Genomic DNA, 17,919 nt, shown 5'->3' with positions numbered 1-17,919 from the left:
TACGCTGGAGGGATAACGGACTTTGACAACCCATAATACAGTGATGACCTTCGCTTCGGTCTTCGTGTTTGGCTGGGAGTAAAGGTGCCTGCAATTCAAATCAACATCACAGCACGTGCATGGGTCACCATCACTGGGGTTCTCAGGGGAGGCCCAAAATGGAAATTAATTAAAATTGGTGCTGCACATTGTAATGGCCCTCCGCCATTGTTGCTCCCAATATTAATTTTTATTGTGGGCCAGTTGGGCTCCCCAGGCACAGCTTCAGTGCTGCCCTTCCTTTTGTCTGGCCAAAACGCTTTCATATCAAAGCTGCATATCAATGAAGTTTGCTATTCGTAAGTAGTAATTACAATATCAGCAGTTTTTACTGTCATTAAACAATGAACAATCATATTCTGATGAAGGAAACCCGCTTGGAGATTAAAAATGAATAGCACACTCCCAGCTGAGGCAAAGATGCAGAGTTCCTGTCTGTCTGCTAGGTGATTTTTTTTTAATCCAGAGGGTAGGCTGAACATAAAAGAGACCTACCTGTGTGCTCACGCCGAAGTCACACAGCTTGACCTGTCCGCGTGTGTTTACAAGCATGTTGGAGGGCTTCACATCTGCAATGGGAACAGAAAAGCCTGGTGACCAAGTCCATCTCTACAGGGCTTATTTTTAAAAAGCACACATAAGCACCACACCATGCTGCAGAAATGGTATCATGTGTTCACCACAAACATCACAAATTTAATACGGAGCTTTTTATCTACAAACAGAATGTCAAGTCCTATTCAAACAAAAGGCCAATCAAACCTTGCCTTCCATATACCACCCTAACCCTAAACAGACAGATAAGAAAAATAAAAACAAAACAAAACAAAAAAAACAAACCTTCTTACAAAGAGCATGTACAAACATTGTGTACTCTATGTGTACTCAGCAAGATATGGCTCCATCTAAGAAGTAATGAGATCAAAGGGAAGCCAATGGGGAAAACCCAAATCCTCCTATGTCCCTGGTAACAGGTCCCATCTGAAGAAAATGACGAGAAAATGACTCACAACTGCTATTTCCCATGTTTTGGGTGACAAATGCTACTTCAGACAATGTGCAGAAATTGATCTAAAATATGCGTGTACGCACATGCATGCATGTGTCAGTCTTTCTGTCATTTATCCTTCCTACCCTACATCATTTTTGACTGCTGTTACAGTTAACAAAAGAACTGACGCAGCTTTTGCAAAGGCAGTCAGTCGGCAAATGAAGACACAAAGGGTACCTGTAAAGCATTGTCAGCCACAACCATGAGCATTTTCTGGAATTCAGGGAGGCCACGAAAACCATCCAAGCAAGACAAATGGCACCCACTTTAACACTTCATCTTTAATGGCAAATGTGGTTCAGCACAGGCAACTGGTTATAATCAATACAGCATATAATCTTAATCAAAGGTAAGAGACTCGGTTTTGAAGAATATTTAAAAATTAGTTCTGCAAATGAATTACTCTCCTTCAATCTGCTACCCTGCAGTAGGGCCTCTCAACAAACTATCTTGCCAAGAGTAGATAGTTAATTCAATTTTCAAGTTCAGACTCTGTAACCAACAGCTACTAAATCCTATGCAGGATGTAAGGGGCAGTGAAGAGGGGCTTTCTTCCATACTAGCTTATTTAGCACTGTCCGATACTAAGGAACTTTCTCTCTTCTGTTGACTGCTGTATTCCCAGCCCTTGGCAGACTGACTGAGAACTCAGAATTTGCTGAATGGGGGAAGCATGAACAGATGGAAATCACGAGTACATGGGATAGTGTGTCGTGTGCATGAGTCTGTTCTGGTAAGAAGGGGGTAATTATGAATTACACCTGTGGTCCACCCTCTAAGTAACAATGAAGAATCTAGGCAGGGAGAGCCTCTCTTTGAATTTAAGTTGCTATTCTCAGGTAGGCACAAGCCCTTGCCAATTGGTCTTTCAATTTCCTTTTTTTTCCCCTTTCTGATTGCCACATAATTCTTAAACTCCCGCCACTGATGGACTTTTTTTTTTTTTTTTTTTTTTTTTTTTTTTCTGAGACAGGATCTCCCTGTAGCCCTAGCTAGCCTGAACTCAGTATGTAGACTAGGCTGGCTTCAATCTCACAGAGATCTACCTGCCTGTGCCTTCAGATGATGGGATTAAAGGCATGCTCCACCATGTCTGGCACCACCACTATCTTAAACCTTGAACATGCCATTCTTACTGCATCATTTTTCTCCCCAAGGATGGGTTAAATATATTCCTTGACATGCTCTTACCCCCAAGAATAGAGTTGTGAGGTAGGTGCGTGTGTTTGAGACAGAGTCTTGCTAAGCCTAGGCTGGTCTCTCTAACTTGTGATCCTCCTGCCTTAGCCTTCCAAGTGCTTGGATTATAGGTGAACAACACCATGCTTGGCTCTGAGCTGTACGTTCAAGTGTGCCTCAGCAATTAGTATAACATGTCACAGCTAGCCGGAGCCCCTCCAGTGATCCTTCGCCAAACTAAAGCACATCTTAGATTCTACTTAGTCTGTTCTTATTTTGCAAATCTAATTCTTATTATATTGGAATATTTTTCATTTGGACAATCTACTCTGTAATATATTTTGCCTTAAACTACTGTTTGGCTAACAGAAAAGACAGAGACAGTTCATGAACAAACATTTTGCGCTCCTAAAAGGGCTACAAGGAAGTCAACAGCCATGCTAAACCCAGCAAATATTTAGCTTCAATCAGACACATCTGACTTAAGTGGACTGATAGAGAGAAAAACAACATGACATTACTAGATCATATATTTTTACAGGGTGCTAGGAATCAAACCCTGGACCTTGTCCATACTAAAGAAAGTACACTACCCCTGGGCTAAATCACTAACCAGTCAGATACAAAGGAAAGGTGCAGCCAAGAGCTTGACTGAATTCTTCAGCTCTCCCAACAACATGCTCTTATAGTGACATTTGTGCCTGGGTTCCTCATCGCCAGTCCAACCTCTGTACTCCAACTGGCTGCTTTAGTCGCTGCCTCAAAATTCAAAGTCTTGGTTTCTGTCCTTCCCAGTCTCTTTTCTGATTGACTTCTGCCCATCCTTCCAAGGTACCTGCCTCCCTGCTACCCCAATTTCTCAGGCCATCAGTTATGATGTCCTTTGAATCGCTATAGCACCAGCTGACCAACTTCATTGAACCTGAGCGTGTCACACCTTACTAGGTATTTGCTGCTATAGGTGTCGTTCCCTGAAAGGAATAAATGACAGGGTGGGGACATGCTTTCCAGACCTTCATATGAATTCCTTCTAAGCACAGGATCTTGTTCACTTGTTGGCTTTTGTTTTTTTTTTTTTTTGAGACAGGGTCACTCTGTAGCCCCAGCTGGCCTGGAATTCCCTATGTAAACCAAGCTGGCTTTGATCTTACAGAGATCTGCCTGCCTCTGCTTCCCAGGTACTGGGATTAAGGCATGCCCCACCATGCCCAGCTGGTTGATGGTTTTTAAAATAATACGTTAAACTTATTAATGTAAATGCCCCTTAAGTAACAACTTAAGGCATAATCTGAACATAACAGATTACACAAAGTAATCTTTTACACAAAGTAAATGGGTTCAGATGAGGAGAAGATTTGCATTTCAGTCTTTTTGATCCTGCCCTAAACTTCTCATGTGACTATGAACGTGGCTTGTAACATTTCAGTTTCTATATCTGCAGGGAGGTAATACTTAATGTGTCTATCAGTCCTGAAAAACTATGAGGATTTAGTCAAAACAGTGGATAAAAAACTCCCTTTTAAATAGTCAATACTATAAGGTATTGTTATCACTTGGCAATTAACCAAGCAACAAAGAATGGTATGTTTTATTATTAAGTTTAGGAAATAATTTCTATTGCTACTGTAGCAATTTAGGCTACATGAGTAAAAGACCAACTGAAAAGCAAACAATCTCCAAAACACAGTAAGTAGAATTTATAAAACCAACTTAATGTTGAGGGAACATTTTTGCCTGGACTTGTGTTCATTCCTTCTCAGGACTACTGAAATGGTCTCCATATTTTTATATTTGTTCTTTTATAATTTATATTCAAGACAGCAACAAAAGGCCTTAATCAGCATCTGCTCCTTCTCCGTCTAAAACCTCTGAGGAATTCCTAAGTCAATGAAAGAACATTAAGTTTTCTCCTTTGGCCTTCAGGAACAGGCATGAACTGGCCCACCTCTGGGTGTTCAGCCTTGCACAATGCCCACCTTGGCCCTGCACACTGGCTCATTTCTCGGCTCTTGGCCAGGCATGTCCCTACTCTGTGGATCCCAAGCCTGGAATACTCTGTTCTCACATTCACTCATGGCTTGCTCCTTCCTATCAGTTAGGTTTCTGTTCAAATGTTACCTTCTAACATAAATAAGTCTCCCTAGGCAGCCAATGCAGAACAGCAGAACCTTTGTAGGTCTGATGTTCCTTTCTCTTTTCCTTGGCTTGGTGCTCATAACATTTTGCACCACTGATACCCTGTATCCCTATATGCAGATCAGGTAATTCCTGGTCCTTCCATCTGGAAGGGAAGCTCCATGAATGGACACTTATATGCTTTGCTCACTCCATGTCTAGAGTAGTGTCTGTACACATAGGAAACATTTGCTGAAAAAACGGTGAGTGAATTGTGCTCCTACTAAAATACTGGATAGGCTAATGTGCTCAGTCAGAAAAAATACGAATTTGGCCCAAGAAGGACCTGTATCTTTGACAAGTTAGTGAAATATACTTCAGAATGAATATACTTCTAAATGCAGTCTTCATTCTGAGATGAGTCCATAGTTATTTTAAAATGTTCATTCAGTAAACACTTACAGGTGCTTTACCATGTTAAGACATGGTACAGAGTGCTATGGAGAGAAACAGGAGTCAGACCCTGACTCTGGCCTCCAAGAGTATACCAATACCAATCCAGGAACTGTGGATAGGTTCTTCCACCAAAAATACTGCTCATCAGACTTCAGGACGATGGTACTGCTTGTGTGTTCTCTAAATGTGATTTCTCTTTTGGACAAATAGTGTGATTCTTATAAACACAGCGAGAGTTATGCAACTAAATGGCTCCCAAGTCTGGCTGTGCTTTTGAAAACTGAAGCTTTTTGGATTCTATCCCAGATGTACTAAATCAGAACCATCCAAGAGAGCCTGTTCTTCAAGCCAGCATTCAGAAAAGACCAAAATAACTCACTTTATTTGCTTCTGGTTTAACTTCTAAAAAGTTGAAAACATTGCAAGAATTTTTTTTGTCTTATTTCACTTTACTTGTTGGAATCCATTTAATTCATTTTAAAAACAAATTTTACTACAGACATTTTGAATGTTGATTGAGACTAAAATTTCTACCTAAGGAATAAAAGAACTGATCCGAAAAGCAAGACTCCCAGCCTGAGCAAAATCCCTGAGACAAGAGGCTAATTGCCAGTTCCAGGACACCCTGGGCAAATGTATACAAATTTACCACAATCAATCAATCAATCAATCAATCAATCAACATTCTATCTATCTATCTATCTATCTATCTATCTATCTATCTATCTATCTATCTATCTATCTATCTATCTATCATCTATCTATCTATCATCTATCACCCCTAAAAGTCTACTGTGTTCCTCTATAGTCAACATCATGCTGATCTCCAGTCTTGGTCAACCTCTGAGTGGTTTCTGTTGCTATAGGTTTGCTGTTTCTCACATATTATAAACTCCAAAGTATGCTGTTACATTTGCTTTCAAGAGTCTGATGATTAGTGTTTGGAAAGTATACAATTGTCATCATACATAGAATGGAGTTTTACAAATAGTACAGAATTGATTTTTATTTTAAAATATATCTTAGTTTTTATTATTTGAGAATTTCAAACACATATGCACTGTAGTTTGATCATATTCATTCCCTATTATCCCCCTCCAACTCCCCCTGGAACCCCTCTGACTATGTCCCCCTCCCATCTTCATGTCTTTTTATTAACCCACTGAGTCCTATTGGTGCTGCCTACATGTGCATGGGTGGGGCCATGCACTGGAGTGTGGGGAACCTACTGGGGCCACACCCCAGAACAAAACTGACCCTTTTTCCTCAGTAGTCATCCATTGCCAATAGCTCTTCAGCTAGGGTTGGGGCATGATGAGGCATTCTCCTACTCATGTTGGAATGCTGACTGGCTAGATCTTATGCAGGTAACCACAGCTGTTGTGATTTTATGAGTGCAGTGGTCTCATCATGTTCAGAAGACAGTTTTACAGCAGTCTCCGCTGCAGGTTCTTACGCTCTTTCTGCCCCCTCTTCCTCAATGTCCCCTGTGTGCTGGGGGAGGAGCTATAATACAGATGCCCCATTTAGGAATGCTACTCTTTTAAAAAGTCTGACATCTTTTCTTGTTTCTTTTCTTTTAAAGGACTACTTGCACTTTGTGTTTTTGTTCCTTTTTTCTTTATTTACAATTCTATCTTCAAATAATATTAAGGAATTTCTTTTACAACATAGGACACTTACGATAGTATATTTACATTTTCTTCCTCCACCTTTTGTATTATTGTCATGTATCCTCTCAAAACATGTAATCTCTGTAATACAGTTGTTTTTGCTTTAAGTGATTTCTTTTTGAGACAGGGTCTCACTATATAGTCCCAGCTGGGCCTGGAACTCACTATGTAGACCATCTAAGCCTTGCCTCAATCTCACATCTCACAGTGATCTGCTTGTCTCAGTCTGGGATTAAAGGCATAAGCCATCACACCTAGCCTAAGTAATTAAAAAAAAAAAACTACACTCACCACTTCTGATGCTATTTTATTCCTTTATGTAGATCTAATTTGTACCAGGTATCATTTTCTTTCTATTGAATTAGCTTTAAATTTTAAAAAATGTAGGTCTATTGGCAACACTTTTTCAACTTTGTCTGAAAATCTTTATTTATAGCTGTTATTTTGGAAAATATACTTACTGAACATAGAATTTTGAATTGAGTTTTATTTTCTTTTAACATTTTAAAGATATTTTTTCCTTATCTCCTTGCTTGTATATCTTCAGGCAATACATCTGTTGTTTCTGTTACTTTTGCTCTGTACTTAATGCTGTCTCTGAACATTATATTTTTTGACCTTCAAAATTTTGATTTTTGAGGTGCTCTGGTGTGGCTTTGTGTTTATCCTGGTTAGGTTTCATTGAGTTTAGATCTGTAGGTTTAGAGAAAGTTTTATAAGGCTATTGTTTCTTCAAACTATTTTTGTTTCTTTTTCTCCCTCCTCTGAGACTTCAATTGTAATTCAGCCCAGACTTTTTCTTATGGACCAAAAGACTACTCTGGTTGGGCTCATTAAAAAAAAATCTTTTCTCTAAGAGTAAAAGAGACTAATTTTGAATAATTTCTGCATCTCTAACTTTAACAACACCATTTGTTCTATAGTGTCTTTACCATAATTAATTATATTAAGTAAAAATTATTTCAGATACTTTATTTTTCAGTTTTAGCTGTTCTAGGTTCTTTTTTAATTTGCCATTTTCCTCCTCATGTGAATATTATATGACTGTTCTAAAGTCTTTATCTAAGTCCATTTTCTCTAGTGTGTATTTATGTTTGCTCTAACTGATTTTCTTTCCTGGCTATGATATTTCATCCATAATTAGAAAAATATTCTTTATTATATATTATATACTATGCAATGTACACACACATACACACATACATATATTTATTTATTTGGTTTTTTGAGACAAGGTCTCACTATATAGCTCTCGCTGGCTGGGAACCCAATATGTAGACCAGGCTGACTTCAAATTCACAGAGCTCTACCTGCCTCTGTCTCCTGAGTATTGGCATTAAAGGCAGGCACCACCATGCCTAGTCTTGTGTAATAATTTTTTTAAATATTTAAAAAATTTTAACTTTGAGTGTTTTGTGTATTTAAGTGTACCACTTGTGTGCAACGCCCACACAGAGGCCAGAAGAGGGTGTTGGATTACCCTGCATGGCTGTTAGCCACCATGTAGATGCTGGGAATTGAATCTGGGTCCTCTGGAAGAACAGCAAGTGTTCTTAACCAGGGTGTCATCTCTCCAGTCATGCCGTGTAATAATTTTTATTTGGATGTTGGATATCGTGATTCTTACCCTGCTGAGTACCAGATTTTATTGTGACCCTTAAAAATTGTAGGAATTGATATTTTTTAAAAAGACATTTTTATTATTTTTAAATATGTAAACATTCATGACTGTGTGTATGTCTATGCACATGAGTGCAGGGGTCTCTGAAGATGAGAGATGTTGGAGCCTTTGGAGCTGAAGTCACAGGTGATTGTGAACTGCTGGATATGGATGCTGAGAACCTATATGCTATTTAAAATAATATTTTATTCATTATTTTTATTTTATGTGTATAAGTGTATTGCCTGCATGTATGTAAGTGTACCCATGTCATGAAATGCCTGGAAAAGCCAAAGGGACTGTTGGATCCTCTGGAACTAGAGTTACAGATGGTTGTTAACTGCCATGTGGGTACTTGGAATCAAACCCAGGTCCTCTGCAAGAGCAGCTGGTGAGTGCTCTTAACCTCTGAGCGATCTATCCCTGAACCTACATGCTCTTAACCACTGAGCTATTTCTCCAACCCAGGACTTGATACCTGAAATATATTTAAATAATTTTCAGATAGTTGAATCATTTATGGCTTAATTTAGAGATTGTACTTATTAAAAAATTTTTTTTTAGTTTTTATTTTATGCATATGAGTGTTTTGCTGCATGTATGTAAAATGGACCATGTGTGTGCAATGTTCATGGAGGCCAGAAGAGGGCACTGGATCCCCTAGAACTGGAGCTATGGGTAGTTGTTAAGTGCTATATGGGTACTGGAAACTGAACCCAGATCCTCTGAATGAGCAACCAGTGCTCTTAACTGCTTAGTCATCTCTCTGGCCCCTAGAGATTTTATTTACGAAGAGCCTACAGTAACTCTTATTCTAGGGCTAGAGTAGCCCCATTACAAAGCATTCCCTTGAATGCTCTAATGAATTCAATCAAGTCTTTCCCTACTGGCTAGTTGGAATTAAAAAGACTTCCAACTTTGTGTAAGCTTTGGAAACGTTTGGCTTCTAGAACTCCTGCCCTCCAATTTTCTTTCTCAGACAGTAATCTGTAGATTTAACTTATGAAAATAGAGACTGATATTTGGCCAATGACTCGAAAATTCCTACATAAATTCCAGAGGTTTTTCTTTTTCCTGTGTGGTAGGTGTCTAACTCTAGGGCTTTGCTCTGTGAATTCTAGTCATTTTGGTTTTCCTGAACTCCCAACTGTGTCTCTTTAGCTCAGAAGAACTTCAAGGCTTTGTGTTGGTTTCCAGAAGAATGGCTGGTGATAGTGAACTCACCTTCCTGTCTCCCTCCTCACAAGGATGGTGGCCCCATTTTGTTTGTTGTTTAATGACTGATTATATATGTTATCTACTTACCTAACTGCTTTTGGTGAATGGCAGTGAGTCCTTTAAGGGAAGAAATAGAAGTGTCCTTTACTTAAGAATTTAAAAAGTACATTTATTTATTTATCGCATGTGTGCACATGTGCATACATGTGTAGACCAAAGGAGGTCAGAATACAACTTCTGAGAGTTGGTTCTTTTCCTTCTACCATGTAGGTCTCAGGGAGTGAACTCAGGTTGTGCAAACACCTTTATCTACTGAGCAATCCTGCTGGTTCCTTATTTAATAATTTTATTTTTGTCTTTTGACCACTGTTTTGACCATCACAAGCCACCTCAAATCTTTTAAAAGTATATGGGATACAAATTATCTTAGGGCTTTATTTGGTAACCTAAATCTGAATTCAAGTGGCAGAATTTGAAGCAAGGTGAATCTCTTTAAATGCCGGGCTAAGAATAGCTTCCCTGATTTAAGCTCTGCTTTATGTAGCATATCACGAGCATCACATTGCGGGGTTACCGAGCCGCGTATGGAGCCACTGCTCTCATTCCATCAAGCTTCCATATAAAACATGCCAATTCTACAACTCCCAGGAACAGCTCCAGGAGTACAGAAATGATTTGATTTTTTGTTTTGTTTTGTTTTGTTGTTTTCCAAAGCCATAGGCCTCCGATTGGGCAGAAAGAGTGCTTTAAAGGAGGTATCTATGTTATTCAATGCCATAGCAATTTCTGGAAAACCAACAGCAATGGAAGGAACACAGCTTTTCATTCAGCCCACCTAAAAATATCATAGCTTTTCTTCTGTAAGCAAAGCACAGAAAAGATGAGTCATTAAAGTGACTGATTATAAATGGGAACCATCAGGGCAGATGTAAGTCATTTTGGTTTAATCAGGCCATTAATTATTAGGGTTTATCAATTAGTTTTATTGAAGGCAAGGGAGCTTAAATGAATACTAGGGCATTGATTTTAACTGAGACATCTTCTCAAAGAAAATACAAATGAGGTACGTAGATGTCTGCAATTATGTGTCCTTTTCATAGCACTGGAGATAGGCTTGTACTATTGCAATGCATAGTCTTTAATGGAAAACCAAACTAACTTTAATCCTCTTTAGCATAACTATAAACTGTCATGCTTTGGTGTTCCCTAATTTGAAGTCTGGTTTCAAGCCATCTTGGCCAAGAGGTCAATATCATGTTGGAGCACGTGAGACAAAGGTATAGTAGCTCATTTTAATGCTAGATATTCCAGATCTTGGTTCATTTTTTACGGATAGATTTTTGGAGGAGTTGGCACAGATTCTGTTGGTCAGATCATGTTGGGGGAAGCAGAGAGCTACCTTGCAAAGTGTTGGATGGACTGAACCAAGCTCTTCTAGCCAGTCCCTGAACATGGACTGTGAGGCTGAACAAGTGAGCACAAGCCAAGTACAGCCTCACTTAATTCTCAGAACAACCTTGAACTCTCGCTGGCCACTTTTGAGTATAGGAAGCTCAGATATCACCACAATTTTGCATATGATATGTTGATATCTATTCATACCTTGTTATATCCTGATATCTGATCTTCCTACAGTGCCAAAGCTGTTAAGGGAATTGAGACTGTACGTATCTCTGCCTGGCACAGAGCCAGAGCTCAAGGAATCAAATGAATGGGAAAGATATTCCATACATTTCAATGCACTATAATATTGTGGAATTGACAATGACAACTCCCACTCCAGAAAGTTGGGATGTGGACTGTCAGAGATACTGTGTCGTATCCAACTGCTAAGTGAGGTTAACTTTCATTATACCAGTTCCAACTGAAGGCAAGCTTCTTCCAGAATGGCAAATGTTGTTCAACTGGGATCATAGAAGAATTAACAATTATCTAAATCACATCATGGATTTCTTGTCAAAATGTTTTCCCAATCCTTTGGTGAGACTTCCGAGTGAGCTGGACTTTTTAATGATGATGTCATGAATGTGATTTGCAGCAATGTCAGCTCAAGTAGATAATGGGGTGGTTGTGAATGGTTCTGTCCAATAATGTAGAAGGTTAAAAAATACCAGGAGCAGGAAGACTATGAGAGTTTATAATAGTCTTCTATCATGCTGAGGATAACAGCAAGTTTTCTACAGGAGCCTAGAGCTGAATAAAAATTAAATTGTCTTTAAATATTAAACATAAGCCACATGGTTAATAAGCCAGGAATGAGCCTGTAGTCCCAGCTACTCAAGAAGCTGAGGCAGGAGGATGGCTTAAGCCTAGGAGTCCAATACATTACAGCCTAGGTAACGGTAAAAGCCTGTCTCAAAAAAACCAAAACACAAAAGGAAACAAAACCCCATAGATGACCATCCAAGTTCCGTGGTTACTATCTTTCTCTATGTTTAACAAAATATGAAGCATTAATTAATAACACTGATTGTATATATCAACAGTAAAATGGTTAGCTCTTAAACCTAGTATGCACTAGATTGTATCAATAGCTGTGATTACAAATACTTAAAACATGCGAACTATGCAGGGTGGCATATGCCTGCAATCTCAGCACTTGGGAGGTTGAGGTAGGAGGACTGCCTCAAATTTGAGGCCAGCATGGGCTATACATGGTGAGACAAAAAACAACCCCCCCAAAAAACCCCAAACCAAACCAAAACAAACAAAACAAAACAAAACAAAAAAAACACTGCCAAAAAATAGGAAAGAAAACATGTATGAAAATAGCAGCAGCATTACTCATCTAATCACAAATGTCCCTCTACTAAATAGATAAAATACAACACATTCATAGAATAGATTCAGCAGTGCTGACAAATGGCATGCTACTGATCAACTTCAAAAATATTACACAAACTAGGAGCCAGGCACAAGAGTTCATACTGCGTGATTCTATTTATGCCCAAACAAGGCAAATCTATAGAGTTAGAAAAACAGATTAGTGTTCCCTGGGGAGAACAGGAGTTGAGAACAGGGGCTGGGAACAGGAGTTGGGGACAGGAGCTGGGGACAGGAGTTGGGGACAGGAGTTGGGGACAGGGGCGGGGGATAGGAGTTGGGGACAGGAATGGGGACAGGGGCTGGGGACAGGAATTGGGGACAGGAACTGGGGATAGGGGTTGGGGACAGGAACTGGGGACAGGGGTTGGGGACAGGAGTTGGGGACAGGGGCTGGGGACAGAGGCTGGGGACAGAGGCTGGGGACAGGGGCTGGGGACAGGAGTTGGGGACAGGAACTGGGGACAGGGGCTGAGGAGGAGCTGGGGCAGGGGTTGGAGACAAGGGCTCAGGATAGGGACTGAGGCAGGAGCAGGGGCAGGAGCAGGTATGGACTAAATGGGTATGAGGGCTCTTTCTTAGGATGATGGAATATTCCAGAACTAGAATACGGTGATGGGTACACAACACTATAAATGTAGCTGGCTCATACTTGAATCATACACTTAAAATGGGCCTTCTATGGCAAATAATTAGAACAATTAAAAACAACCTCAAAACACAACTTATTATTAACATTACTAATTAATCCAGAGCAAATTAGCTGCTAACCTATAGTTTTGCAGATGTTTTTTGGGCACCACACCCATTTTCCTACTCTATTTGTGACAAAGTCCACAACACTGGTTAATCACCTTTAATTATCTATGAAGAATACAATGGCCATCTCCTTTTAAAACTGATATGCACTTGGAGGTCTAGACAACCATGATTACCAGTATTTAAAGAAAGATACTAATTTTAAAATGTAATTTTTATATATTGACAATTTCTCCAAATGACCAAAGTTATGCCTACAAAATGCAAAAACAACTAGTTCAAACATGAAAAACTCAGGTACCAACCATGACTGCCTCAGTAACCTCCCATAACTGCCTTGATTTTCGGGCTGGACTGATTTTTTTCCCCTTCCACAGAATTGACCAAATTGACTGTGGAAATTGGTATCATGTTGAGATGACTCATGTTGCCACCCATAACTGCCTCATGCAGGAAACTGAATCTTTACACATGCGGCATTAATTGGTCACTACGGGATCCACGTGAACAGTGGCAAGCTAGAGCTTGCTTTAAAGGCTGAGTCCTCATGTGCAGGCACTGGCTGGACTCTACACCTTGCCTGCTCTGCCCACAGTGCCCCATGCACAGTCAGGGCTCAAGATTTGGCTGGGGGCCTAGGCGCTGCTCCAAACAGATAGAAGCTCTTTTCACAGGACCACAGTCAGACCCACTGGAGACTTCCTGGTGGAGGAAGCCCACTTTGCAGACTGGATGCTCTATTTACCACAGGTGCTGGTGCTATGCCTGTTGCTCCCTTTTGGTCTCTCTTTGGCTTGCTCTGTCTTTTTTGGGTGAGCTCTGCTGAGTGCCCCTAAAAGCAGGCATGGCATAATATTATTTATTTATTTATTTATTATTCATTCATTCATTCATTCATTCATTCAATTAATTAATTTATGGGAGGCTTGTATGTGTGCCACAGTGTATATGTGGCGGTCAGAGAACAACATGTGGAGGTCAGAGAACAATTTGCAGGAGTTGGTTCTCACCTTCTACCAGTGGGTCCTGAGGATCAGACTCAGGTCATCAGGCTTGGCAGCAAGCTCCTTACCTGCTGAGCCATCTCGTCAGCCTACATGGTACAATTCTTAAGGAAATGTCAGTCAATTATAAAATGTTCTGTTGTGGGGACCATAACAGAAGCAGAACTAAACTTTTCTTCAAATTCCTCCATTCTTTTATTTTATTATTTTTATTGTCTGTGTATGCGTGTATTGCCTGCATGTAGGTAAGTGCACCGTGTCATGCAATGCCTGAGGAGGACAGAAAAGGTTGTTGGATCCCCTGGAACTGGAGTTACAGACATTTGTCAGCTGCCATATGGGTGCTGGGATTTGAACCTGGATCTTCTGCAAGAACAACCAGTGAACATCAACAACAACAACTGCTGAGCCATCTCTCCAGCTCCTTCCTCCCTTCTTAAAGCTACTCTCCAGTCATTAGGATCCTGAGGACACAGGAGTAGATCTCCACACCCTGCACCTCTCCCAGCCCTGGGCTGGGGCATGCCAACAATATTCTTTCATTAAGTTTAATTGTCTTATGAAAAGATAACACCCAATATATCTATCTAGTTATTTCTTGGGGACTGCATTCTAATGAATGAGAACAGCAGGTACAATTAAATATAGTCTGTGGTGACATTTTGCATTATAGATTCATCTGCGCACAACAGGAATGCACTTAAGAGAAAACCACAATGTAATATAAAAGTTATTTTAAGCACTCAATCACAATATAAAGGGTAGGTCATCCAAACATTCCTGCAAAAGCCTTAAATAAAATTAAGCAGCTTAATGAGCTATCTGAAATGGCAGCTACTGTCTAGAGTCTCATGATTCAGTTCAGAGGAGGTACCATACATGGCTCTCCTTTTTCAAATGATAAACAGGAGACCTGGGCTCTTGGAAGGTTAATGTCAAGGACACACAAGCCTAGGCTTCTCAATTCCCCCTTCCCTCAACGTTTATTGATTTGTTTGTTGTTTATGTATTTATTTTTAACTGTTTTTGTGGTGCTAGGAATTGAGTTCAGGGCTGGGCGGGCGTGTACTCAAAAGTGTTCTACTATTGAGCTGTACCCTTTGCTCTCTTCCCCTAGTTCTTTCATAGTAAACAAAAGATTTCTTTCTAAAGAGGTGGATCTTAGATTCCTACTTCTTATGTATACATATTTTGGTCCATGTACAGGAAACACTAAGAATGGAGAGGGGCTGAGCCTCAAGAACTACATTCTTCCTTCACTCTGGAAAATGATACCAAGTCTAAGACACCACTGAATCCAGATTCAGAACGACTACAAACTCTCCTTAGTCTAAAAGAAAAGACAATAAAGGAATACATTAAATGCATAAACAAAATGCAACACTGTAGATTTGACTTGCAGCATTTCAAATCATTTCAAAGAAAAGCCAACAATTAAGGTAGATAACACTTATTTGGCACTTGCTGTATGCTAGGACTGGGCTATGTGCATTACTGTCATATGTACTATTTCCCTTGAGAGAGGTATTATCATTAACCTCACTTGACAGATGAGGAAATTGAAGCTCAAATTAGCAAAATTATTCAGCCAAGGCCCCACAATTAGATGCTCTGACTGAAACTCTCTAGCCTTAACAAGCTGCATCTTATTTATGAGATAAATCTCATTTGAGATTTTTAAGTAGGCCAGATTTTTGTCCTAGCTTTGCCATTAATAAATGGGTAATTTTGAGAAATACATTAACAAACTGTTCTAGATGTTTTACTTGAGTTTCTTTCCATTTCTAACAAGCTGGGTTTCTCTCTAAGAAAAGGAGATATAGACGTTTAGGAACTATGCCCTCTCAATTCTTCTTGAGAAACAACTGTCTGAACTACTAAGAGCCACTATGCTCTAGACATAAGACACTATGCTGTCACCTCCCAGAAGTTAAGAGATTGGCCCCCTGGTCAGGTCGCTGAGGTGAATTCAGCAGCAGAACCAGAACTAAAGTTTCAGCCCCATCCTCAGATGAGAACTCCTCCATGAAGACACGGATTGCCTACTGCCTTCCCTACCACTGAGAAAGTCATTTAGTCTTTCTGAACTTCAATTTCCTCATCTAAATGATGAGGGTGCAATGCCTTCCTTATAAGGTTATTACGAAGACTAAATGAAATTATATCCACAAAAGATCTATTACAGCAGCCCACAGAAGATACTCAGTATCTTATTATCAGTAAGTGATAACAGTAATAACAACTACTATTAAGATTATTACACACAATTCAGGAGGAATTTAAACCTCCAACAGCAAAAGACTAGATTTGATTTCCACAGTGCTGACCACCTTGCAACCATGCCTTTGGGGAAAGCAGCCGGCAGGGAGTCTAACTGCAATGCCACCTGCCTATTTGGTAGAATGCTCTACCTGATGAAAATCCTCATGTGTTAATACTATCATGGGCAACAAAGGATGACCTCCAAGTAAGCCACACTACAAAAAGTCCTAGGATAAAAATACTCCCAGAAAACGACTCAACTAATTCACCCAACAAATAAGCACTGCCATACAGTCACTGTCACAAGTTCACTGTGGCCTCCAGCCTCTTCAGGATGTCCTCTCCCTCTGATGAGCTCTAAAACTTCAGATTTACCTAGGAGACAAATCTCAGAGCCCACTGTGAGACTTGGTGAATCGGACATTGATCCACACATGTGCAGCTTCCTGTTGACTAGTTGGATAGTGCACGGTGTGGTCAATAGTACAACCATCTGTGAGTCAAAACACATAATGATGACAGAATTTAATTAACTCTAACCTCTACCATGCAGAAGGATTTTAGGAAACTACCTGTATTTCCTACACATGTGGTGATACACATTTCTCTACAAATATTGATATATATCTTTTGTTATAAATCTTCTGAGATAACCAGAGATTCACATGAAGTTGAAAGAAAGACATGCTATGCTATTCCCTATCCAGTTTCCCCTAATGGTAGCATCTTATTAAATTGTAGTACAATATAGCTGCCCAAGAATTGAACTAATATTCTCAAGACAGAGAACATTTCTATCACCACCAGGATTACTCATTGTACCCCTTGTAGCCATACCCACTTTCTTTCTAGCCCCATTCCCTTGGCTCCTGGCAACTACTAATATGCCTTCCATTTCTCTAACTTTATAATCTAAGAATGTTATATAAACAGAATCATATAGCATTGAACCTTTGTGATTAGCCTTTTTACTCAGCATAACTCTTGGGAGATTTATCCAGTCAATGTCAGCAGTCCATTCTTTTCTGTTCCTAAGCAGTATTCCATGGAATGAATGCGCCATAGCTTGTTGAATTATTCACCTGTTAAAGGACATCTGGGTTGTTTCCAGTTTTGTGTTAATGTGGATAAAGTTACTATGAACATCTGTATACAGGCATTGTGTGGACCTATGTCTTCATTTCCTTTCCTTTTAGGGTATAAGGGCAGCTGTGTGCTTAGATTTCTAGGAAATGTCCACAGTCCCTGTCATTCTTCACTATTACGAGCACTTTAAAAGTGATCTAATTTCTCTGTAGCTTCACTGGTATTCGCTGTTGTCACTATTTTTATGTTAGCCATTCTGATGGGTGTGCAGCAGCGTCTCATGGTGGTTTTAATTTTATTTCCCTACAGGATAATGGGGATGAACATCTTCACACTATTTGCCATTGGTATATCCCCCTCAAAAGAATACTACCATGTCTTCTGCCCATTAGCTAAATGAATTGCTTTTGGGGTTCTGACTATTGATGAGTTTCTTTATATATTCTTGGCATATATTTTAAAAAATATTTTATTATTTTTTAAATAATGTTATGAGTGTATTGCCTGTATGTGAATGCACCCGTGTCGTGCAATGCCGTGGAGGTCAGAAGAGGGCTTCGGATTCCTCTGGAACTGGAATTAAGGACAGTTTGT

At 39.7% G+C, this 17,919-nt stretch overlaps 1 protein-coding gene across 8 annotated transcripts in view; it reads right to left on the bottom strand.

The window, feature by feature from the left end:
• Nucleotides 1-17,919, bottom strand: part of Map2k5 (mitogen-activated protein kinase kinase 5) — a 277,836-nt gene that overhangs the window by 125,201 nt on the left and 134,716 nt on the right. For all 8 annotated transcript variants that reach the window (XM_008836355.2, XM_029565020.1, XM_008836356.3 and 5 more), the window contains exon 14: nucleotides 535-608. In XM_008836355.2, the coding sequence (XP_008834577.1) occupies nucleotides 535-608 (74 nt within the window). The remainder of the gene's footprint in view (nucleotides 1-534; nucleotides 609-17,919) is intronic.

Source organism: Nannospalax galili, unplaced genomic scaffold (genome assembly GCF_000622305.1).
Source record: "Nannospalax galili isolate Female #2095 unplaced genomic scaffold, S.galili_v1.0 scaffold54, whole genome shotgun sequence".
Taxonomy (NCBI): Eukaryota; Metazoa; Chordata; class Mammalia; order Rodentia; family Spalacidae; genus Nannospalax; species Nannospalax galili.
The sequence above is the reverse complement of the archived record's forward strand: the minus strand, read 5'-3'. Positions and strand labels throughout refer to the sequence as shown.